The sequence below is a fragment of the Aquila chrysaetos genome, chromosome 3 (genome assembly GCF_900496995.4).
Source record: "Aquila chrysaetos chrysaetos chromosome 3, bAquChr1.4, whole genome shotgun sequence".
Classification (NCBI taxonomy): Eukaryota; Metazoa; Chordata; class Aves; order Accipitriformes; family Accipitridae; genus Aquila; species Aquila chrysaetos.
The window spans coordinates 68,551,450-68,577,390 of NC_044006.1; the positions used below are offsets into that span (position 1 = coordinate 68,551,450).

The 25,941-nt window shown below is 38.0% G+C and overlaps 1 protein-coding gene across 1 annotated transcript in view; it reads left to right on the top strand.

Moving 5' to 3' along the window:
* PTPRN2 (protein tyrosine phosphatase receptor type N2) overlaps positions 1-25,941 on the top strand; it is a 664,954-nt gene that overhangs the window by 281,357 nt on the left and 357,656 nt on the right. The window contains exons 10-11 of the mRNA XM_030008997.2: positions 4,350-4,436; positions 22,562-22,641. Of these exons, the coding sequence (XP_029864857.1) occupies positions 4,350-4,436; positions 22,562-22,641 (167 nt within the window). The remainder of the gene's footprint in view (positions 1-4,349; positions 4,437-22,561; positions 22,642-25,941) is intronic.

Genomic DNA, 25,941 nt, shown 5'->3' on the forward strand with positions numbered 1-25,941 from the left:
TTTTTCATATGGTTAAAATGGATAGAGAAGTTTTCATGGTTATGTCATGATGTTAAATCATGACATCAGATTCTTGCACTGAGCTGGGGAGTCCTTTCATCTGAGGGGATAATGTAATACTACCATATAACATTGGGTATTTTTAGCAGAGATATCAGCCATATGCTCCAGCAGGTATAAAGAGTTTAGTACAAGAGCTGTGCCCTGAAAAGTGAGATTAAACGAAAGCAGCCGCGAAATATTTTGCAGATGACACTGACAGACTTTAAAACTATATATATATCTACATAAACCCCAAAGGAAATATTTATATTTCATTCCCCATTTATTTCTTCATTGTCATTAACCTGTCAAACAAACTATATTCTACAAATAATATGAGATAGAGATTGGCATCTGAGAGAGACAGAGTTCTGCTACTGGTTCAGTAGGGTCTGAATCTGTCAACTGAAAAATAATATTTAGGCTAGCACTCACAGACAGAGATGGCATTAGAAGATAAAACAATGGAAGTTAGTTAGTTATACATGAATTTTCCATATTTTCTTTCTCTCTTTTCATCTTCCAAGCTGTAGAGAACTGGAGATGGAAACCTGAAAAGGACCTCAAAAGGATTGTTTTAAACTGTGAGATGTATCACATTTTGTTTTGGCTATTATCGTATCTTAGCACAGTTAACTTGAAAGAAGATGCAAAAGAGAAATCTACAGCAAGTGAAATGAGAGCAAAGGTAGGAAACCCAAAGTAACCACTGTCTCAGGATCTCAGCTGGCAACACCTATGTCATCTGCAAAAAGGTGCTATGCCATCCAACAGTTTATTCTTTCCAAGGCCAAAATTTAGATCAAAGGTGATCAGAAACCTTCAAGGCAATCAAGAAAAGTAGTGGTAAAATCAAGAAGGACTGTTAAAGACACTGCAAGAGCCATTAATTTTCTTTGACATAGAAATGGTTAGCCAGCTTCAAGAGAACTTGCAAAGCATAAATAGCATCCATGGGTAGGCCTTTTGCTTCTTTTGTTTTTTTTCCAGTATATGCTTTGTATCTCTGAGGCTTAAGTAAGTTGTGATTTCTCTTTTAAGGGTTTACCATTACTGGTGTACTGCAATGGTGTACTGAAATATGTTATCACAGGCTCCCAAAAGAAGATGCGTATGAGTTGGACCTGTGTCGTAGCATGTCTGGAAACTGAGGGGCCATAGCCCAGAGACTCACTCGGTGCCGTGCTGCTCCGAGTGTCCCCAAGGCTCGTCACTAAAAAGAGGTTTCCCTCTCTCCTTCCCCACTATAGGGAACTGAAATGACCATCTTAACAGTTCAGACAAAGTAGTATGAATGCTCTCCCCACCCTTAGCTTTTCTCCAAGTCTTTGGCCTTGATAAAATAGTTTCATTGTCAGGGTTGTCTAAAGAGTCTTTTTTCTACTATTACAATTTCTGTCTGGAGTATCTCACTATTTGTTCCTTACCTGAACAATCATTTTTTGTCTTTCTTTCTTGGTTTATGTAACACTTTCCCTTGAATTAATTCCATAGTTGTTGAACCCTCACAATCAATAGATGAATCATATTCATGAGAAAAACCCCACTCTATAAGACAGAAACTTCTTCCCCTGTAGGACTGAATCAAGCAAGCCGAAAACCAAGGATAGTATGTGAAAGAGCTCAAATAGTGGCTGTTCCACAAGTACTGTGTGCTTGCACTGGGGATGTGTGGGAGGACCACGGGCGGGAGGATAGGTGATGTTTGCAAGTTGTCTTCTAGTAACAGTCCTGGTATAAACCTGAAATCAGATGGGTGATGTCAGCGTACCGTGCTGTTGCAAGGTAGGCTAGTTTGCTTAGTGCTGCGCTGGTGGGAACGGTGTATTCTCTCTGTGTAAACAAAGCTAAAGGCAATCACTGTACAAACCATGCAACACTGAGCAAAATGCAACACTAAACAAAAGCAAAGCAGAAATAGGGTGTGGAGAATAATGTTCTGGCATTTTTAGAGGAAGGTTTTGAATATTCAACTCTCCTACAATACAACTGTAACAGAACTGTAATAGACAGTACTAGTATGTATCAATTGTTAAGAAGTCAGAAAAATTGCATTGGAAAATATCGTGATATAAATTAATCATTCTTAATGTGAATCCTCAAATGTGGTAGTGTGATCAATAATAGTACTGATACCAAAGAGTAATGATTTCACAGCTTTCCTGTGCCGTTATGAATGACAATTTCTTAGCCTAACAAACTGCATGTGATTTTGTGAACCTATGTATGTGTTTTAGTCTGGTATAGGATGAGAGTTACTAAGACTGCTCCTGGGTGCTCAGGCTTGCAAAAGAATGGCCTTCCAGCACCATTTTCTCTCCAGCATTCTTGCTGGGTTGTAGGATTCAAATGCCGTGATCACATCTCCCATTACTGTTGCTACATTGGCTTGTAGCAGCATACCTTGTGTTTGAAGCTGGGGAATGCCTTTTCAGGGGAGGAGGAGTAAGCAGGGAGTGGGAGGTTGAGCTTTTACAAATGAGAGTCCCCTGGTAAAAAAAAGACACCAATGTACACAGCAGACTTTGCCTGCACTGCTGTGTAGACTTGCTATTACAGTAAAAGCCCACTTGCAGACACCAATCATTTCCATAAAATTTAAGCCAACATCTTTGGGAGAAAAGATTTAATTAACACATAAGCCCCTGAGTCACTATGACAATCTGCTTTCATAGTGATGGGAATAATCACATTTCTACCCACTGTCAGTCCTTGAAATATAAGGGTTCTATGAATAATCTATAGTACATTTTTTTCCTTACAGAAACAATCAGGTTCTTTTGTTACTTTCACACAAGAACATTTCTGTCTTAGACATCTAGAAAAACTAAATTTATCTGGTGCCTTGAGGGGCTACCTCTGCTTGTGTGACAGGAGGTCTCTTGAGCATTTTGGGCTAGTAGCATGAAAGGAGGCTGAGCAATTCCGTCCTAACCGAGATCCGCATGAGACATCCCATTATTTAAATAGAGGTGCCCTTAGGGCAGTGTATGCAGAACCCAGTGCAATAAATAAATAAATAAATGAATGAATAAACAGCGTTCATTGCAGACAATAAATAAAATTGTGGCAATGATTACCGTGATATAAAATTAGATTCAAAAACTTTCACTGTGAAGCAGAAATAATAACCTAGGCGCAGAGCTTTGAAAAAATCTTTTTTTCCCCTTAGTCCAGTTGAAAAGATCATGTCTAATTGTACATTTTTTGACACCTCCTTCTCCTACTTGTAATAAATCCTTGAAGGAAAAAATACAGAACCTTTTTTCCCCTGGATTAGTCTCATCAAAGTTGTTTCTGATTTACTGTGGCATAAGTTAGATAAGTATCAAGCTTGTAAGGTTTAATTTTATGATCTTTGGGGCTTTAACAATGTTGAGAATAATTCTATAATCACGATTTAGAGAACGTTGTATCTGTTGTTCTCACTGGACATTGTTATATAATTTCCTTATCTTTTACTTTCTTAATACTTTTGTACTTGGTTCCACAGTACTGAACAACAACTAAACAAGGTATGATCTGTATTTTACGAACAGAATATTCTTAATGCATCTTTAGAGTTGTAACAACTCTAATAACCTGAAATGTTTGCAAATATAAATTTTGCATCTAGATAAGCGCTTTTTTAAATGATAGCAGTCGTCATGTGTTAGGCTTGATTGTAACCTGTTTTCTAAATTAAAAAATGTAAATGTGGCATTGACAAAGGTTAAAAAGATTTAAAGTGGGTTCTGTCAGCAGTGCATGCACACACCAGACTAAATCCTATGTATCTAATCAGTGTCCTCTGGACTGTGTGCCTTGCTCCATTGTTTACTTTCAAATCCATAATAATTTTGTATCCTTTCACTGGGTGAAGATTCATTTTAAAAACTAATGAATTTAAAAATATGCTTTTCCCTTGTCCATTTGATACCGAGCCTGCAATTTGACTTTCATTGTTTGTTTCCCTCCTTGTCTCGTCAATCCTTTTCTCTCTTTCTGTCCTTTTACTTTATTACATTTTTTATTGAGGACTGAGATGAACTGGTTGCTGCATCATGGGCCCATTACACTTCCTAACAATTCCATTTACACCTTATTGTTTGTCTTATTGCTGGAAAATTCAGGTGATTCATCATGCCTGAAGAAGCACCTGATCCCAATTCCCTTGATATCACGATCACTATGTGACAGGAATACAGTTAGTGGTGGCTTTCAGACTCTAAGAGGCCAAGGTGATAACTCTTTTGGGACTTTTAGCCTCTCAAGTATTGATGAGTTCCATTTTCGTAACGCTCTGTTTTCTTGCTCCCTTTCAACAGCCCCCTGAGTGTGGAAAAGGGCTTGGAGTTAATAAAGGAAGTGGCAGATCTCCTGAAGCTGCAGATGAGTGCCTTCGATGATGTCAAGTACGTACATGGAATTTGTCCCTTTTTATTTTTTTTGGATTTCTCATTATTTTTGAATACTTTGTCTTACAAGGAAATATCTACTCTTTAATGCCAAAATTAATGAGAGTGTGCAAGAGACAAAAAAGAATATCATGATGATCTTTCTAACATCCCCTACACACAGGAACAAATTATGTTGAAAAAATGATAAAGACTGAACTTTTCCTATGCTTCCATAGGGAAAAATAGTCTGTTCAAAGTGCTGTAAAAATATTGCCAACCTTATTTAACAGTTTCTAGATGAAGAAAGTCTTGTGAAGAGTCATTATACCCGGTATTGCTGAGGGGGAAAATGACATCAGAGATGGATAGGAACTTGGGTCCCTGGCTTTGAGTCTGGCACATGGCACACTAGGTCGTGCTGCTTTGTCAGCTACTCATTTAGCAAGTCACAGGGAGTTCAGCTATGATGAGCTGCTTTTTTTCTTCATATGATTCATACTGATGAATGCTCTGCATGTTAATCTCTTGAACTAGGAGGTTATGATTTGCCATGTCTGGTACAAATTTTTAGATTGGGGATTTTCTGAAATCATTTTTTGTAGGAACATTTACTTCACAAAACTTAAGTCTTCCTTTGTAAAACAGAAAATAAAGATAGTTTGATAGAAAAGTAATGGAAAAGAAGGGTCAGCAGTGGGAGGGTTTTGACAGCTTGCTGGAAAGAAGTCACATCCTGGCGCACAGAAAATAACGGTTGTCTGGGTCTCATCCAGTTCCTGCCTATGTTTCGGAGGGTTTGGGGCTGCTTGGTTTCGGCCCATGAGTCAGGCTGCTGAACTGCATCATCTTTCTCAGCCTTACTTGTGCTGCCACCAGGTTTTTGTTTATCCTTCAGTTCCGGGGAAGGTAATTCATCATTTAATACTGTGGTTTATGCCATATCTGAAGATGTTTCATCTTTAGTGGAAGTGTTTATTATTATTTGGAAAAAAAATTCTACCTTTTCTATTACTGTATTCGTAGGGAGAAATAGACTACTGGTGAGAAAATCTTTTTAGAAACCTGAAAAATACCAGGCATATTTGCTTTAGTTGTTTAGAAGGAAAATATTCCCATATTTTGTTTGCTAGAAAAGTCTTTGTATTGCTGCATGTCTTTTTGCTTGTATTTTATTAAATGCATTTTTTTGAAAACTGAGTTTTGAAATTACAAAAAATGACAATATTATATGGTCTTCCTTGCAAAGAGAATTTGCACCCTTGACTTTGAATACTAGCAGATAAAGTCTGCTGCACATTTAAAGGGGTAATCCCATGGAACAATTTCTCTGCTGGAATCAACGAGTTCTGCTTCATTAACTTCATTCATCTACAGTACGAGAGCACTTTCACCTACCTTTCTAATTGTTAGCATAAAGCCTTTTGGTTATTTTTTATCATTTTATAAATCACAACAACATTGCAATTGGCAGGCTGTAGATTCATTCTCTAATGAAAAATATCCCTCTAGTGATATATGTTCTAGCTATGAACAACCTTTTCTTTTTTTTTAATGTGCGACATCAGGGAAGCTGGTCATTTTGTGTCTATTAATATGCAGTCATATGACTGTACCAAAAGTACTCCTATGGTCAGTACTTTAAAAGCATGTTATGAATTATAGTAACTCCAAACAGGACTGAGCATTCTGTCTATCAACACAACATTTTTATCAGTCTTTGCCTTTTTAAAAGATCTATAAATCTGTGAAAGGTTATCCCAAATCTCAAGTTAGTGAAGAATTCATCCATAATAAATTTTCTTTGTTCAGGAAAATGAGATGCTTTGACTCAGGTTAAACCCCTTAAATGTTAAAGAAATATGGAGCTGGCCAGTAGATATAGCAGTAGTAGAAGCTTTAGAAAGAGGCCTCACCAAGCAAAGAATTAACGCTTTCTGGGTTTGTTCTTTTGTCATCACTGCAAACCATCAGTGGAAAACCGTATGAATTTGAAGGCTCTGGTTAGCTTCTGAGCGGCCTCATGGAGAGGGGTTTCAGGAAAAACTTGATGTCATGGTTATTCCTAACCCACCATTGACATATCAAAGTGTGAGAATGAGGCCTCTCAGGAAATATCCTTTTTACTTGGCCTAAGGCATCGTGGGTGATTTAGATTATTTTTTTTTTTCACTGACAACCAGAAGTACTCTTCTTCTTAAGGATTCAATTTTTTAAAAAATGGCAAAATTATGTAGAAAAAAACCTACCAGGAAGCCTGACACCAAGGATTTATAAAAGGGGTGGGAATATGACATACCAGTCTACTTTGAACTCTGATCTGCATATTAGCTTGGTCTAAAATTCTCAATTCTCTCTTTCCCCTCCAAGAATTCTGAATGGTAAGAAGGTAACAGTGTAGGCCTGAAATTTTTAGGCTATTGCAAAGATTTCAGAGTAAAGACATGTTAATGAGAGTCACAGGGTTAATTTGAGAGTATACACAAAGCCATCGCATTAAATAGGAATAGTGTAAGAAGAACTGAGGAGAGAGGGTGAGTGGTGAGTTCTTCTAAAGTTCTTTAAATTCTCAGTGAAGAGTTTCTTGTCCTTTTCTCTGAAAAAAATTAATTTAAAAGGACTGCTTCACAAATACATTACTACCTTTAGTTAGTTTTGTCTGCAAATATCTTTCGGTCTTCCCTTTATTTTTGTTTTTTTCCCGCGCTTTGGAGTTTGGTAACTGAACAATTCCTTTTGCCATGGATTCCTACGGATTCCTGTGTTAGTTCTTGATTAGTTGATGCATGGTAGTAATCAGCTTAGCTTATCTTCTCTCTTTCACAACCCTGCCAACTTTAACCGATGGCCTGCAATTCACAGTATAGCCTCAGGCTTGGCTCCCAGAGCGTTCAGTCCACTTCTACAGTTGGTTTGTTGTCAAGTTTGCATTGACATAAACTTTGCTCGCCCTGTGAAGCAGATGAGTGGGAATAGATTTGGGGAATTCATAATTAGAAATATTTCAGCACTGAAGAAAAGATCCAACATGTTAGCTGTCACTTTTGGATACAGCCTGAATCTTTATGGAAGTAATAGTTATGCTTAATATGTTTTGTTAATGGTTATGTAGCTGTCAAATAAATTCCATTATTTCTTATTACATCATTAGAGACCATTAAAAGGATATTAGCATGCTGATGTAATTATGCAAGCAGACGTAAAATGACTATAGTTATGATTTTATAATCTAATTATGGGTGTCCAATGCCCCTGGTGATTGATTGTTGGAGTGGTACCATGGATTGAAGTCAGATGGGTAGTAGGGTTAGGAGGGTTTGTATTTATTTAAAAAAAAATAATTTTACCACTCTGCAATCTGCAGCATTGGCCTTCTTCATGTAATTACAGTTCTTCACACATTATATAGTAAACTTACAAACACGTTATAATAAAAATACTAAAATCTGTAAGCTCAGCTGTGAGGGTAGTGGAAAGGACACTCAGAATCCATAGTCAAAGCCATTGATTAGAACATAGATGATTTACTTGGTTTCTGATGAGAATACAAATTATTTCTGAATTTTTATTTAATGTTCACATACTTGGGGTATTTACTGAGAATATTGCTAAGGGGGCTTTTCAGCTATAAGCTTAGCTGAATACCTTTGTATGGAAAGAAAACAGATTATTCTGATTTCATAGTATTTCAGACTGCATATCCTACCATTCTCAGCCTCCAGTTAAGAGTGAGATTTTCAGCTGAATATTACTTTCTCTGATGGATGCTGCAGTAGCACTGATTTTTTTCTTTTCTTTCTTATTTCTCTCTTTAGCCTTGTATGATTTTCCCTATTGCCATTGAAGATCTCTTGCTCTAGGTGTCTCTTCTTTCCCCATTTTGTTCTACTGCTTTGTCTTCCTCCACCCGTTCATCTTAATGGGTATCTTTGTCATTTTTGCCTTCTAATATACCTAAACTCAGTACTCAAAGAACTGTCCTTTCAGGAGATGTGATAACTTGACCAAAAAGCGTGCCCATTTCCGTAGCTGATTTGTCAATGGAAATCCTGTAGCAGAGCACTCTGTATTCATTTCATAAAATGACATTAATCTCTATCTGCTGCTGTTGTTTTGAAGTGTAAGAATAATTGCCTATATAAGCATATAATCTATATATATATAATGTTGGGGGCGAACAGGATACTTATGCTAAATTTCAGATGCTAATATAAATAGATTTTTCAAGTTGAAAAAGCTGATTCTTATCTAATATAACATCGTGGATTGCAAAGCCATAAAATTTAACCAGTATTCCCCTATCATGTACAAATGGTTGCATCTATATTGTACATCCAAAGCTAAGTTAAAAGACCAAATCACTGATCTTTCAGGGTCTAAAGCTCAGACTCCCAGGCCTCAGGTTGTTGTTCAGCTTTCACCCAACCTCTCTCCCTACCCACACTGAGACTAGAGGTGATTTCAGTGTTTTACTTGAATAGTTTATTACATGAAAAATGAAAATTCAGGTTAACTGAAGGTATGTATGGAAACTGTATGGAGGCTTCAGCTGAAAAATACCTTTCAAAATTTGTAGCAGTGCGGTTTGACATTTTGAAAATAAAACACTACAATTTTTAAATTCAATGTAATAACTAGTTTCAAAATTTAACTAAGTGACTTGTAAGGAAAATGCTTTTATTTTGGTGATAAAAATAAACAAAAAATTGATTTTGGACTGAACTCAAGCCTTTATTTTCCTTTTTTTTTTTTTTTGTTCAGCTAACCAAAAATATCAATCTTTTGATAAAGACTATGATATAAACTTGAAATATTTGATCATATCTATGTATTTTTCTACAGCCCTCTGTCTTATTCCATATGCAGGAAATAAAATGTTCAGTTAATGAGCTCTTCAATGTTTCATTTTATTCTCATTATTCAATGTGTGGCTTCAGGATTTATTTATTGCACATTATTCAAATCTGGCTTTGAGGTCAGAAAACCCATTTCCTCTTGTTTTGTTTTGTTGGTTTTTTTCCTATGGTGCTCTTCACTACACTATCAAAATGCCTGACAAACATGAATCGGTATACTTAACACACATGAGATATGGGGTATTATTAGGACCATACAGAGCTGGAGTTACGCATGAAGAGATTAACGTCAAAGCATTTGCTAATATGAGGTATCCAGTCTGATGTCTCAGAGTATAGCTTATTCAGCCTGTTCAGTAAAGAACTTCACTTACTGAGACAGAAATCCCATTGGCTTCAATTACCATTCTGAGTGTTCAGCAGTCCCAGAAGTCAGCTCTCAGTTTAAACAGTGCTACTTGGTTTGTAAAAAAAATTGCCTGAAATTACTTGGCTTCAAATGAACTGAGTCTGAATCTGAATCTGAGGCAGGACTGGATGGTACCAGCAGAATTCAAAGTAACAGTAGGACCTTTAGCTCCTTGTAGTTCCATACCTTATTTGCAACACACTTCCTGAAGTCTGATAAACATGAAGTTGAGGCCCCTAAAAATATTGGTCTTCTCTACTACCTGACCACCATTCATCCTTAGATGGCAGGGATCCTACTGAGAAAACACTTTGAAAAGAAAGACTACATATCTAGATATGAAGTAAGTCAAGACTGATTTTTCCTGTTACGCTGTAGTATATCCTTAGTGTCAAATACATTTTTTTCATACTTTTATGTAAACAGTGATCTGACAAAAGCTTGAATTTGGAAGGGTTATCATGAGGACAGCTACAAGCACATTCTTGCCATACCTCAAATCTCTGTTTTCAAGTAGTGGGGTTAGAGACACTTTCCACCTCCTTTTCAAAGGCCTCACACGACCAAGCAATACCTGTCATTATCCTTGTTCTTAGGAAGGGCTGAAACGGTTGGGCTGGAACAAATACAATTTGAAAAGCCAGCCAACCATCCCAGTGAAAAGAACTTGAACTGAGGAAGATGTCTGAAAATCAAACCAACTGGTGAAAGTTTGGAGAAGCTTTAAATGAGTTCAAATCAGAAGTGTTGGGCAGACAGACTGATGAGCGGAGCTCCCAGCCTCACTTATTATGAACATGTGCATTGGCTGTAGTGTCCTAATCGTGCTATATAGGTATTGTTCATTGTTTGTCATGTTATTTTTCTAACACCTGAAAAACTCAATCAGCCAGTTAATCATATTCAGTCATCCAGAACCTAAACACTGGAACAGTACTTGCTATTTTCACTTCATCATGTTGATGGATTATGACATGTGGTATATGTATGCTCTAAATGTGAACATCTCAGGAAATTATTAGTAGCTTGAGAGGCAGGATAGTGTGAGGGAGGGTTATTTAACCATTGAGCAGTAGTGGGACAGGTAGCACAGTGTCTTGTTAGGTTCGTATCTGCAAACTTCCCTCTACTGTACAGATTCTCCATGATTCCTTTCTCCTTGATTCGGTGTGATTAATCTTTTCTTGTGTTGTATGTTGAACACCTGTGGATTAATATTCTTGCAAAGTTTTTTCTAGATTGGTAGATTCTGGATTCTACCATCTATGCCACTTAGATTTACTGAGAGGAATGTTCTAATATTGTGCTTGTGAAAAAACATATAGTCTATCCTGCTCTCCTTAAGGTGCTGTAGTATAAACTAGCAACAGGTCGAATTTTTATTTCCATTCCATTTATTGTCCAGAAATTACGCAACATTTTTATTTAAATTTGAACTGTGCTATGGTTGGTCTCAATAAAAAGATACACCTTTCAAAAAAGTTGAGCTATATTTGTCATCTGTTCTTTGATTTTAAACAGCAAACCAACAGACTAAGGCTATTTGGCATAATCTTGTTTAAAATGTTATAAAAGCATAACTCAGAAATAATGGAACCACTTTTATTCAAACTTGACTTCTTCCACAGATTTAATGAGTAGGGAAAACAAATTGTCTGAAAAATGTACTGCTGTAACTCATTGCATGCAGGCTTTTATAAGAAATTACATTGCATTTTCTGGTACATATTGTCTTATTTGACAACTAATTTATAATATAAAGATACATCATTTTTTAAAGGAATGAGGATATGGAAACAAAAATAAGGTGGAAGTTTCAACTATGCATTCCTTTACTTAAAAAGGAGTGATTTCTCAACCTTAGCATTACATTAGTCTTGTGGCTTTTTCCCCTGAGGTACTATATATTTTGTGTGCTTTTCTTTAATAAATGTGCATATAACCAAGATCATTTTGCCTCCTCCACTGTAACTTTCCTGCTAGAAAAATATAAAAATACATTAAAATAACAAGAAGGATTTTGGCCTGCAGCATTTTATGAATTCTAGGTGACAAAACAGAAAGACCATAAAAATCTAGGGAGACTCTTATAAATAAAAATGTACGAAGTTTGGCTTTCCAGTACAACATTTCATCTCATTAAATCAGAGGATTTGCACTTTTGTAATCAAAAGCAGAATGAAATCCAGTATTATAGATACATTTCCATTTACTCATAGGTCCCTACTCAAGAGAAGGTTTTTACAGATAAGTGAGCTTCTGAAGTTTATCTGTCTTTTTTTAACTTCATATTTCTCTGCTACTCATCCTTCTGTGGGACTGAGAATGCCATCATGTTCCTTTCTAATAAAATTAAAGTTCATAACATTATAGGGTAGGCAGGATATACTCCTTTGTTTCAAGCAAGTCACTGATTATGTGCCATTGCATTTAATTTGTATAACATTTCACATATTATTAACAGGTAATCATTTCCATTCTACAGATGGGTAAATTGAAACTCAAGACAGTTTGCTTGATTTTCCCTAGGATGGTACAGAACTTGGTGACAGATATGAGAATAGAAAGAGAGAACTGTGATTCTCACTCTTGAACTAAAGCTTGGTCCACAAATAGAATAACTAATATTAGAAATGGAAAAAGATTATCATGCAGAGATTTGTTTAAAAGAATAGTCCCTTATAAGAAATATACAAAATTAATCCTATGTCTGTCTGTCTTGATCCTCCTGCCCTTGACTACCTGGTTCTCCTACGTAGACAAACACAAACTTTTTATCTCTCTGTCACCTGGATGGATGGGTGGATGGATCGCATTAATATTACAGGCCTGCTGACCCAGCTGAAAACAATAAATAATTCTTCTGCACATTTTTTTGTACACCCTAGCCAGCAAATATTGCATATCCTGGCCTATGAACTGCACCACGACCTGCCTGTGGAAGGGTTTATATTCCTTAGGAGCCATAAAGGCAGTCAGAACAAATATACATCTGTAGGTGTGACTGAAAGACCCCAATAAATTCCGCTTGCAGTGCTTCCTTTGCAAAGCAAATGTCTCTACCTCACAGCTGGCAGGGGAAGCTCGAGAACAAATCTTCTAGTTGGTCTCCTCAGAGCTAAAGGAGAAGCCAACAGGTTCTTAAGAGGGCAAGCAGGAGGGCTCTGGTTGTAGCACTCAGTTTCATAGCTTTTTGAATAGACGCTGTGGCAAAGTTTCATTTTTTTGGTCTTTGGTTATGCTGCCTAATCCTCATCAAAGAAATTCATATCCTATCTGGCTCCTATCAAAGCTATGAGCATGCTGAACATTTACCTCTGCAAAAGTCCTAACACATGAGTCATGCTTTTCATTAGTTATTAAAAGTCACTTGTGCCAGCTGAGCATAAGGTGACTATCATCCCAGTAGACATATTTTACATGTGATTTCAACAGACTCTATTAACACAGGTGTACAGAGGGTAAGTAGACCTGAAGTCAGTAAAATGCATTGAATACTTACAGGCTAAAAATTAAAACTGTCTGCTGTTTGTGTATCAGGCAGACTACTAAAAGGTATAAAGAAGAAGAAGAATGGAAATATAAATAGAATACAATTATCTTTTTTTTTTTTTTAAAAATGACATAACTTGTTTATCATTTAGCTTAAGCTTTGGGGAGTGAAAGAAAAATCATTGTACATTTAAGTAGCATTTTGAGACCATTTTCCCGCTCTCTCAGGGTCCAAACACTCTTTTACTGTAAAAAATTATAGCACTTGTATGGTTTGTTCTTTTAAATACTGTAATTAAGAACCTTATTTGCATGGCAGGCAAAGCTGGCAACTTTCATGTACTCAGCGTGGTGAAAATGTCAAGTCTCATGGCTTGTGACAGATTAATAGAAAAATTATTTTAAAACTCTGCAAATTATTCATAGATATTGAGTAATCATCAGAAGTTGCATTTTGTGAAGAATAAAAATAGGACAAGCTGAGTGTAGCATCAATCTCTAAATTGAGCGTTGTCTCTTTTTTAAATCATTTAAATTGTAGGCTTAGCAAAATAATCTTCACCTGAGATGAAGCAAGTTGTAAAATCTTTAAAATACTCTTTCATCATCTTTTGCACTGTAAATCAGTATCAGTGTACTTAGCACAATTTTGATGCATATAGATTAAAGGATTAATATAAAATTAATGATTAACGTAAAATAATTCAAAGTCCATCTTTTAGTATTGGTTGGTTCAGAGACCCACCAAACACGGACTAATGTTGTGGAGAGCATCCCTTTCTGGACCAGTCATCCCTTTTCTGGGACTTTACTCTTGAAATTTTTCTAATGACAGTAGTGTGTCAGTCAGAATACATTCCATTATTCGAACACCTTGTAGTGCCCTATTCTCACGCCCTGAAATGATGCTCCATGAAGTCGCTCTGCAGCACTGATCGTTTCAGGGGGAGAGAAGAGAGCAGTGCAAGGTTTCCAAATAATTACCTGATTTATGAAGGCTGTAGATGTACCTTGCAGAGGTAAGTCTGAGCTGCAACCAACAAATCCAGACCTAAGTTTTGTTTCCATGTATTTACATTTGCAAGATATGATTGCTCCGAAACTGTCAATTTATCTAATCTTTGTGGTCTATCTTTTACACCTCACCCAGCTGCATGGTGTAAACCGCTCTAATGAAATACAAGTGATGATAGAAAATCAACCACTAACTGGTGAGCCCTGCAATTAATGTCTTTCCCTTAGCAGGGATTTTGCTTTTTCATCTGTAGTACTTGGTCACTGTCAGACATAAAGTGTGATGTTAGTACAACAAGCCTTTAACTTTCTCTCTCCATGCTAGCTATATGTTTAATATAGAATGGAAGGATACAGGCTCATTGGGAAGGACAGGCAGGGGAGATGAGGAGGGGGTGTTGCCCTCGTACATCAATGACCAGCTGAAGTGCATGGAGCTCTGCTCTGGGGATGGACGAGGAGCCAACTGAGAGCTTATGGGTCAGGATTAAGGGAGGGCAGGGACAGATGACATTATAGTGGGGGCCTGCTACAGGCCACCCGACTGGGAAGACCGAGCAGATGAGGCCCTCTGTACACAGATAGGAGCAGCATCATGTTCACAAGCCCTGGTCCTCATGGGGGACTTCAACCACCCTGACATCTGTTGGAGGGACAATACAGCAGGGCATAAGCAATCCAGGAGGTTCTTGGAATGCATTGATGATAACTTCCTTCTCCAAGTGATAGAGGAGCCAAGGAGGAGAGGTGCTATGCTGGACCTTGTTCTCACCAACAAGGAGGGGCTGGTTCAGAATGTGAAGTTCAAGGGCAGCCTTGGCTGCAGTGACCATGAAATGGTGGAGTTCAAGATTCTTAGGGCAGCGAGGAGGGTGCACAGCAAGCTCACTACCCTGGACTTTAGGAGAGCAGACTTTGACCTCTTCAGGGATCTGCTTGGTAGAGTACCATGGGATAAAGCCTTGGAGGGAAGAGGGGCCCAAGAAAGCTGGTTAATATTCAAGGATCACCTCCTCCAAGCTCAGGAGCGATGCATCCCAACAAAGAGGAAGTCAGGCAGAAACAGCAGGAGACCTGCATGGATGAACAAGGAGCTCCTGGACAAACTCAAACCCAAAAAGAAAGCCTACAAAGGGTGGAAGCAAGGACAGGAAGCCTGGGAGGAATACAGAGAAATTGTCCGAGCAGCCAGGGATCAGGTTAGGAAAGCTAAGGCCCTGATAGAATTAAATGTGGCCAGGGACATCAAGGATGACAAGAAAAGCTTCTATAGGTACATCGGTGATAAAAGGAAGACTAGGGAAAATGTGGGCCCTCTCCAGAAGGAAACAGGAGACCTGGTTACCTGCGACATGGAGAAGGCTGAGGTACTTGGTGACTTTTTTGCCTCAATCTTCACTGGCAAGTGCTCCAAGTCACAGAAGGCAAAGGTGGGGACTGGGAGAATGAAGAACTGCCCACTGTAGGAGAAGATCAGGTGTGAGAACATCTGAGGAACCTGAAGGTGCACAAGTCCGTGGGACCTGATGAGATGTATCTGCGGGTCCTGAGGGACCTGGCAGATGAAGTGGCTAAGCCGCTACCCATCATATTTGAGAAGTCATGGCAGTCGGGTGAAGTTCCCACTGGCTGGAAAAGGGGAAACATAACCATCATTTTTAAAGAGGGAAAAAAGGAAGACCTGGGGAACTACAGGCCGGTCAGTCTTACCTCTGTGCCAGGCAACACCATGGAGCGGATTGTCCTGGAGATCATGCTAAGGCACATGGAAAATAAGGAGGTGATTGGTGACAGCCAACATGGCTTCACTAAGGGCAAATCATGCCTGACAAATTCGGTGGCCTTCTACGATAGGGTCACAGCATTGGTGGATAAGGGAAGAGCAACTGACGACATCCACCTGGATTTGTGCAAAACATTTGACACTGTCCTGCATGACATCCTTGTCTCTGAATTGGAGAGACATGGATTTAATGGACGGACCACTCAGTGGATAAGGAATTGGCTGTATGGTCGCACTCAAAAGAGTTGTGGTCAATGGCTCGATGTCCAAGTGGAGAGCAGTGATGAGTGGCGTTCCTCAGGGGCCGGTATTGGCACTGGTGCTGCTTAACATCTTTGTCAGTGATATGGACAGCGGGATTGAGTGCACCCTCAGCAAGTTTGCCAGTGACTCCAAGCTGTGTGGTGTGGTTGACACACTGGAGGGAAGGGATGCCATCCAGAGGGACCTGGACAGGCTTGGGAGGTGGGCCAGTACGAACCTCATGAAGTTCAACAGGGCCAAGTGCAAGGTCCTGCACATGGGTCAGGGCAACCCCAAGCACAAATACAGGCTGGGCCATGAGTGGATTGAGAGCAGCCCTGCAGAGAAGGACTTGGGAGTGTTGGTTGACAAGAAGCTCAACGTGACCCTGCAATGTGCACTTGCAGCCCAGAAAGCCAACCCTATCCTGGGCTGCATCAAGAGAAGCGTGACTAGCAGGTCAAGGGAGGTGATTCTGCCCCTCTACCCCGCTCTCATGAGACCTCATCTGGAGTACTGCTTTCAGCTCTGGGGCCCCCAACATAAGAAGGACATGAACCTGTCGGACCGAGTCCAGAGGAAGGCCACGAAGATGATCAGAAGGCTGGAGCACCTCTCCTATGAAGACAGGCTGAGAGAGTTGGGGTTGTTCAGCCTGAAGACGAGAAGGCTCTGGGATGACCTTATAGCAGCCTTCCAGTACCTAAAGGGGGCCTACAAGAAAGCTGTGGAGGGACTCTTTCCAAGGGCAGGTAGTGATAGGACAAGGGGCAATGGCTTTAAACTGAAAGAGGGTAGATTTAGATTAGATGCAAGGAAGAAGTTCTTCTCTGTGAGGGTGGTGAGGCACTGGAAGAGGTTGCCCAGAGCAGTTGTGGATGCCCCATCCCTGGAAGTGTTCAAGGCTGGGTTGGATGGGGCTTTGAGCAACCTGGTCCAGTGGAAGGTGTCCCTGCCCATGGCAGGGGGGTTGGAACTAGATGATCTTTAAGGTCCCTTCCAACCCAAACCATTCTATGATTCTATGATTCTGTGAGTACAGGACCACGTTTCTGTAGATAATGTTGCAAACAAACAGTTCATGCTTAGTGTATAAAAAGGATATAAATATGAATAGATAATATATTTTCGGCTGTATTGCAGCATGTTGTGGAACACTGTGTGTCGTTCTGCAGTTTAAGGAGCATGCTAAGGGTTTCTGGAGAAGGGCTCAAGAAGCTCCATTTGCTAAAATGGAAAAAGATTTTTTAATTGATCACTGGCTTTAAGTACATATATGTCAATAGAAATGTGAGAATACATGCAGCCGTACATTGACATTTGTTCAGTTCAGGTGCAAAATGAAGCAAATCTTTGAACAGTAAAGATATTAAAGAGTGAAAGATGTGTGGCTTTTTAGTATTAAGTCTGGGTGATGATCAATATTCTCTACTTAACAGTTCAGGTAAGTTATTTTGTAGTAGGTCAGCACAATACATCCTTCACAGATTTCCTGAATCTTTGAAGTTTAGTCAGGTACTTGCTTAGGTAATATAAATAGAGTATGACACAATGTTTCACAAAATAAATTTTGGTCAAAATTTCTGGTAAAAAATGTTGGTGAAACCTGAATCAAGTAGTCAATGGATTTACAGCTGGTCTGAGTAACAGAAAGAGAACAAAATAGCCAGTATACACTTCTTAATCCATCTATGAATTATATGACAATGACCAGCTGCAATTTTCTGCCTTTGCTTTGTTCTGTAAATCATGTTGTATAAACATACTGTATTACAAAAATGCCTCTTTTAATCACATGCTTTTTCCCATTAATTTGATTTGACATAAGTATATTTATATACCCATGTATATAATATATAACACATTTACAGCAGTATGAGCATTTTAATTTTTCCAAAATTGAGAAGGTGAAAAGGAGGCTTCAGTGCAATGTAAACAATGGACATAAGCTTCAAATTCCTAAACACAGTAAGCCCAGAAATGTGTACACATTGCAAGTCATTAGTTCAAGCCCACCAAACATTTCCTGAGACAATTACCTTCGCTGCTATAAAATTTACTTTGCACAATCCTCTGGAGCGTTACTAATTGCTTTTCTTAACCTCCAGAGATTAAAGGATTTTGAAATGAACATATAGACAAGTAGTGACTCTAATTTCAAATCTAAGCTTTATTAAGGCAAGCTCTGTTTTACGAAATAGGGTCATTAAGAGAATGTTTAATGTTGGAAATACCCAATCCTAATCTCCTCATCTTCCTCCAATCTTGAGAAATTGCACTTTGCCTGTATTTTTTTAAAAATGCAGTGCAACCTCAACTCATTTCCATCTGGCATCAGCTCTATGCCTCATCTTCAAGAATACACATAACCATGTTGGCACTTGTTTCTCAAATCCTTTTCCACTAGGGGGTATGATAGACTGTGACTGTATTTCACAGTAAACCTTTGTATGATATTGTAATACTAAAGTATACACACATGAGGGAGAAGAACAGGCATGCAAAGCTTGGTACATAATTTATGGAGATTTAAATCCTGTCATTCATAAATATAATTATAACCTACGGCTGGAAAGTGATATGGACCTTGCCATATTGATCATGGTATAGCTCTGTTTATTCAGATCATTCATTTGTTGACAGGCAAAATATAATAAGAATGTTGTTAGTCAGTAAAACAATTAATGAAAGGAAATACTTCTATTTTACACAAAGAATATTGTTTGTTTCTGTGCATGTTTTGCACCCTCCCACCTTCAGAGGGGAAATATAAACCCAAGGGGAGGGGATATTATTAAATCAGCAATCAACCTTCAAGTCATTTTGGTATAAACACTGTAATTATTTCATCTCTAGTAAACAGAATATAAGACAACAGCACATAAGGGTGACAATTTGCAATATGCTTTGAATGTCTTTGTTAAAAAAAAAAAAACTATTATGGCTGAAGGCAACATTATTGAAATTAAAAAAAAAGCAGAAGTTGTGACAGCCAACAGAGGGGGTAATTAGTCAGTAAATTTCAAGTAGTAAATTTAGCAGGTCATTGCAACAGACATTACATTTTGCGTGGGGAGAAGTCACCATTTATTAACCTTAAAGCCAGACCTGTTTACCTTTATTAAAAAAAAAAAATCATAAGAAAATATTAGAAAAAAATTATAAGTGTGATTATAATAGTATAGTCTGGATGCCTTCTAAAACTCACAATCTTCTCTTATTTAGGTGGGTGTATGTTCACTTATGTCAGAAGAGTCAACTACAAATGTACACAGGTTAATTGTAGTAGCACACAGCTTGGGAGGAAAAAAGACAAAAAATATTGTCTTTCTAGATAAAAAGTGCTCCTACCTAGCATTTTTAATCTTGGGCGCAGCAGATGCATGTCTGTCTTAGATGTAGGTGATGTTTCAGCCTGGACATTGTGGTTTACATTTCTGATTGCTTTCGCCTACACAGCTGGCTGAGTGCTGGTGCGATGTAACCTGCCAGCCAGGAGGGATGCCTCTGCTAACCGGCAGCACCCTCCCTGATCTCTGCGAATGGTTTGTTTGCAATTCATCAGGTCATAAACAATCGTGTGCACTTCAGTGAGCCTCCATATTTAGAGTGATGTAAAGACAATTGCCGTTAATATTAGCTAGGCTTCAGAGGGTTTGACAGCCGCACGAAAAAGCAGTCTCTTCTATCTAATTTAAAGTTCCTGGTTAGGGAGTATCAGGGGTGCATTTTATACATCTTAGAACCTTTTCTCAGGCAGGTTGCCCTCTTGCTAAAAAGTCTTAAAAATATTTTGCAGTCAAATAATTACTGGTTTTGTTTAAATGTTCTCGTCCAACACATAATGAACAGCGAGGAATTCCCCAAAGGGCATCTATTGTTATTGAAATGTTTATTTATTGAGTGCTTTTGCCAGAAGCCCCCCATGAGAAAAATCTCATTTTATGAGCTCCTGAAGCAGTCAGTTCCCAAAACGTTGAGCAGAAATGCAATTTTGACCAAGTAATCTCAAGGTCTTTTGTTTGCTTTTAAATAAACGACAGAATGCCAATGTGCAAAAAGTTGTGACAAGAGCTGCTTTATTTTCTGTATTTTGTAAATATCCGTACTGAAGCTGTGCTTACGTGGTGCTCGGGTGATTCCTTACGTTCAAGCATTCAGTTGCTACAGTAGAGAAAAACAATATCCCACATAGCAATATGTGAGTGGCTATTGTAAATGATTCTGAGATTTCTTCTTTCCTGCAAAAGAATGGTGTTAACCCAATATCATCCCACTTGCACAAGAAATTTTCTTCCCACCCTGTTTTTTTGCTCTTTATTTCTCTACATATTCTCATCAGTGGTGAGGAGGAATGACAGTGCTTGTGGCAATGCGTACATGGGCATGACTCGGATCCTGTCGTGTTCCTGGATTATCCAGGTGGAGTCACTAGAGAATAGTGCGATGGTTCCTGCCAGCTTTCACTCCCCTGAAATCTCTGCCTCTCACTGCCTGGGCTCGATCACTGAAATGATCCAGTTTCTATGTATGTGATTTTAATGATTCCATTAAGTGCATAGCTGCAGTGAGTGGGGTAGAGGGACAACTGAAGGGGGAGTGAGCTCTGGGCCAGAGACAGAAGCAAAAAACTCAGGCAAGGGAAGGAAGGGAGGAAACTTTCTGTCTTTGCTGATAAAGCTGAAGTGTAACTACTCTGCGCTTGAAAGTTTGCCTTGGTTCCAGGTTCTCGGCTGTAATGGAATATGCAGTGTAGATTTGGGGCGAATATTTAAAGTTGTTTTTTCACCCTATCCTGGTCATGGGACAGCTGTGTACTGGGTTGGTGCCTGCTTTTATTTAAAGCAGACTGCTAATTACACTGTAAATGTCTGAGCAGCAAGAGAGGAATCATCATTTCTCTTAGACTGGCAATGCAGGAAGAAGGACAGTGCAAGATTAGTTCTGTTCAGTGTATGGTATTATGAAACTCCCAGGTGCCTTTTATGGTTGATTATCTCAGCGTTAGTGACAGAACTGGGGAATGGCCTGAATTTTTGTAAAGCAGTTATCGCAAATAAAATATACTTTGCAACTGTTGAGTATTATAACCTAAAATATTGTTTAAATTATGCTGATAAATGCTTTATAATTACCTAACATTATTAAAATATATTTCTTGTACGTTAATGAGTTGGCATCTGGAGTGTCCTTTAGCAACAAAATCTCTCTGTTTTCTTTTTCTCCACCCACCCCCCCCAAAGAGTATTTAGAGAAAAATGATTGATTAATGACAGTTCATATTAACTCCAAAATAAAATGTGCACATGCCTGCTTTGCTAGTAAAAGATTGAAAGGAAGCTTCTTGGTCTTACTCTGATTCCCTTTATGACCTCAAAGCAAAGTCTTGGCGTTAGTAATATTTTTTTTTCTTCCTGAAATGGAAAAAGTTTAAAGGTATTTCCATCTAGGATATATGTGATGCAATTAAGCACACTTCATTAAGTGTTCTCCGTTGTATGAATGTAAAATATTAACATGTTAGTAGAAGCATAATTTAATACTTCATTTCAAGCCCTGCAACAAAAATATTTTTCAAGTTATTTCTTTTATGCAGCAATTTTTCAGACTTCATTCCACAATGAAAATTTTTTGTGAAACCCTGAATAGTTTACTCTGCCATTCTTCATCTGGCTAATCAGTACCTTCTTCTGTAAATGTCTTATAGATTTTAATGCCATAAAGGACCATCGGGCTACACCCAAAAAGGTCACCACAAAGTTAAATCATTTCCCCTCATAAGTTATTCAAAGAGGTGATTGCCTCTGCTGTTAAAAGATAAATACTTTGTGGTATCGTTCTGGTCAAAATCAGCCATTGGATCAGATATGTCCAAAATCTTTTTGCCACACGTGTTCTTGCAGAACATGATCAAGATTCTGAGTTTCTTTATTGTCCCTCTGACTTGCAGTCATGATAACAGGACTAAGCTTGTATTGATGTTAGGCACATAAAACTTGAAACTATATGTAATCTTCCTTGGATGCTGAATTCCAGTGATGATCTATGCTGTACTTGGGTGAATAACAATTTCAGTGCCTCCATTTTGCCATCTTCATAATAAGAATAGTATTTACAGGAGTGTTCTGAAGTTTAGTTAATGTCATTGAAATTCTTTCAGACAGGCACAAGATACACACAAGAAACCACAAGAGGTATAAAAATGTATGCAAATGTAGCTAATGAAGCAAAAGGAAGAGGGCTAAATGGTGTCTTAATAGGTTCTCTTTAAAAACCTATTTTGATAAGGAATATTACGCCATGTCTCTTGATTATGAATCTTACATTTTTTAATAATCTCTTCCAGCGTGCTGGGACCAGCTGTGACCTTCAGAGTGCACTCAAACCTCCAAAACATTTCAACTGCAGATGTTGCCAAAGCAGCAGGTAAGTCCTTGTCCTCCATTCCCAAACTGTGACCTCCCATGCGTCCGCTTAGCAGGCAGTAGCCCTACAAACAGCACAGAGACATCCCATTCTCCCAGAAGATAGACATTTAAAGAGGGAGACAGTCGAGAGGTGAGTGGCACATATGGGAAACTGAAGTGTAACATCTCTGAGTCAATTAAAACTGCCTGAGACTTCCTTGTTTGTCAAGGAAATGGATTAAATAGAGACTTGTAGTCAAGGCCTAGCATGGTGAAAAACTTTTCAGCGTTGTCATGAACTCATAAAACCAGATTGGTTATTTGTAAATGAGGATTCAATACCTTTGCTTTTCCAATACTTTTTTTCAGGTAACAAAAATGTTGTTACATCTTAGCCTTAATTTCTTTATCAAAAGATGGTAGAAGTATACCTTTGTTGGTGTGCTGTTTAGACAATTTCAATGACAAGTTAATCTTGGGACTAACTGTTGTATTTCTGGAGCTAAGCTGCTTCTGAATAAGTACCATTGTTCTAAGGACTCCTGTTGGCTTCTTGTCAACTTGGTTACTAGCTGTATTATGGAGTTGTTGACTGCAAGAAATAATTTCTGCAAAGTAACTGAATTGATAACTGATTTGCTTCCGAATTACTCAACTGATAGGTTTATAAAAATTCTGAGTAAACAAGTTACAAGGTTGCTTGAAAATAGAAACAAAAAATGTTCATTTAAATAAACACTGGGAGCCCCAGACTGTCCATTAACTTCTCCTTTTGCTTCACCATGGATGACTTCAGTTACAGAAAGAACTGGGTTAGTTCTCATGCCAGAATTTTACTTTGCAGGACCCACTGGAGAAGGGTCTTTCTTGTTGACTGGTGATTAGAGAGTAACAAATGGGATACCATTTTTCTTAAAAGGGTTTAACATGCTGTAGATGTGTACTTTCAAAACTAGGAAATTACAATAAAGTAATTACTGAATTATGGGACACCTGAATGTGTATAATTTACCTCAGAAAATTAATATGGCTTTTTCATAGCAATGTCCTGCCATGTAAACTTGTTGAATCTCTCTGAAGGGATCAACAAATATGATGCAGCTGGTAGAGCCTGCCTGGATTGACAAAGACAATAAGGTCTTTCACTAGAAGTTTCTAAGGAAACTAATAGTATCTTAGAACGTGGACTATGGAACACGAAAATGGTGGGTCAGTAATTGGTTAAGAGGCAAGAAACAGAGATTAGGAATAAATAATTAGTTTCTAAAAGGCTAGAGATAGCAGAAAAGTGGAAGGATCTCTGCTGCGACTGTGGTATTCAACATACTTATAAATGAGTTGGAAAAGATGGTGAGCAGTGTGATGAGAAATCCTGCTAATACTACTAAATTGTTCACAGTATTAAAGGTGAAAGTTGATCTTAGAAATGTATAAAAACCTCACAAGACTGACTGACTGGACTCAAAATGGCAGAGGAAATTATTTTTAAATTAGTGTAAAAAAATGCATATGGAGAATAAAATAGCTTTACATATGAAATTGTAGGTCTAAATAGATTATTACTGCTCTGGAGTAAGAACTTAGTGCAGTAATAGCTAATTTAATGAAAATAACAGTAAAATGACAATTCAGTCTCCATTATCAGTTGAACAAGGAAAGTGTTTTTAAGAATTATTTGGAAAGGAATGAAAACAGAACAATATCATTTGTTCTTGCATAAAGCTATCCCTTGCCTATATTTAAATACGACATACAGTTCTGCTCCTCATACCTCAGAGAGGCTGGAAACTGATTGAAATGGAAAGATTCAGAGAAAGGCACAAGGCATGACTGTAAGTTTGGAATAACTTCCATATAACAAATGGTGAAATAAGGCAGGAATCTTTATTTTGGAGATTTCATATGAGAAAGGTCTGTCAAGTGCAGAGCGGCACAGTGAATGTGGACAGGATTGTGCAGTGGCTCTTACAATGCAAGAACAGATGAAACTGGCAGAAGGCAGGTTCAAAATAAACCAGAATGCGTTTTGTAGCTTTGCCTGTTGTGGATAATGAAGCTTACATGTGTTCAAAAATTTACATGTAAACAAGTTCATGGAATAGACATCCACGGAAATTTAGCAAGTCCATAGAAACCTGGTCAAGTTCAGGAGGTTCCTGATGTGCCTTGGCCTGTTCCTAGCAAGCTACTCTGAAATGTATAAATGTTGTGACTAGTTTATTTCAGCAAAACTCCAGAAGTAACATTATTTTTTTTCTTACCACTGGGACCAAAGTATTGTTTTCAACTTCCTTAAATTAAATATTGCTGACAAAGTAGGGAGGTTCTGGGGACAAAAAAATGTCACCGCAGAGGAAGTTGTAGAGATTCACCAACTTAAATTAATCTTTCATAGTGTAATTTTATCGACTCTATATATTAATATTCCAGGCATTTCCTAACTTCTGTTTGTTTAGTACCTTAAAATTTTCAGGTTTTGATGGCTGCAGAAAGAGATTTGTAGGAGTCTTACATCAGCTCCTCTCCGTATGTCAGCATGGCCGTAGTATTGTTATAACTAAACCTTGTGTTTGCCTTTTACAAAAAAACGGCTCACAATTCTATCCAGCTGTCAAACATTTTAAACTAAAAAACTATCTCATTTTTCTTTTCTAATCCATAAATAAGGTTGCAGTAGCTTGTCAATGTACTGGCTAAGCAGTTAATTTATTTTAAGCAAACTCCTTACTTGCAGATCTGTAAAGCTAAAAATAAATTCAGTTAAAAGATCAACAGCAGTATATACTTACATAAGAAGTTTTTTCAGGCTTTAGTTGTAATTAGAAATTTTAAAAGTCAACAGTGTCTTGAACAAAAGCATTCCAAAATCTTAATTTACCAAAGGAAACCAAAGCAGAATAAATCAATGCATACTTCTAGGGTAGGCACAGGTAAATGCATTACTCCATGCTCTACTGCTATTAGGTAATTTGACATCCATCCAGGAACTCTGAAAGCAGATCTTGTTTACAGAAAATGAATAGACCAAACTGACAGAAGAATTTCACTGTCCATCGCATCCTTAGAAATGAAAAGAATTTAGAAATTCAGGTAATCAGATGCCATAGTAATTATGGGAATGTAAATTATCCAGATTTGCAAAAAGGAATCTATTTGTGCAGATGTTATGTACATGCGTGTCTCACTGATATCCACAGGAACAGTTTCTGTACAGCAGTTTGATCTTATTATTCATGTAGTATATATTTTTGTAACCAAAATGGATAAACTGCATATTTTCTTTGCATTATTTGGGTTTAAATATAGGGAACTATATTTA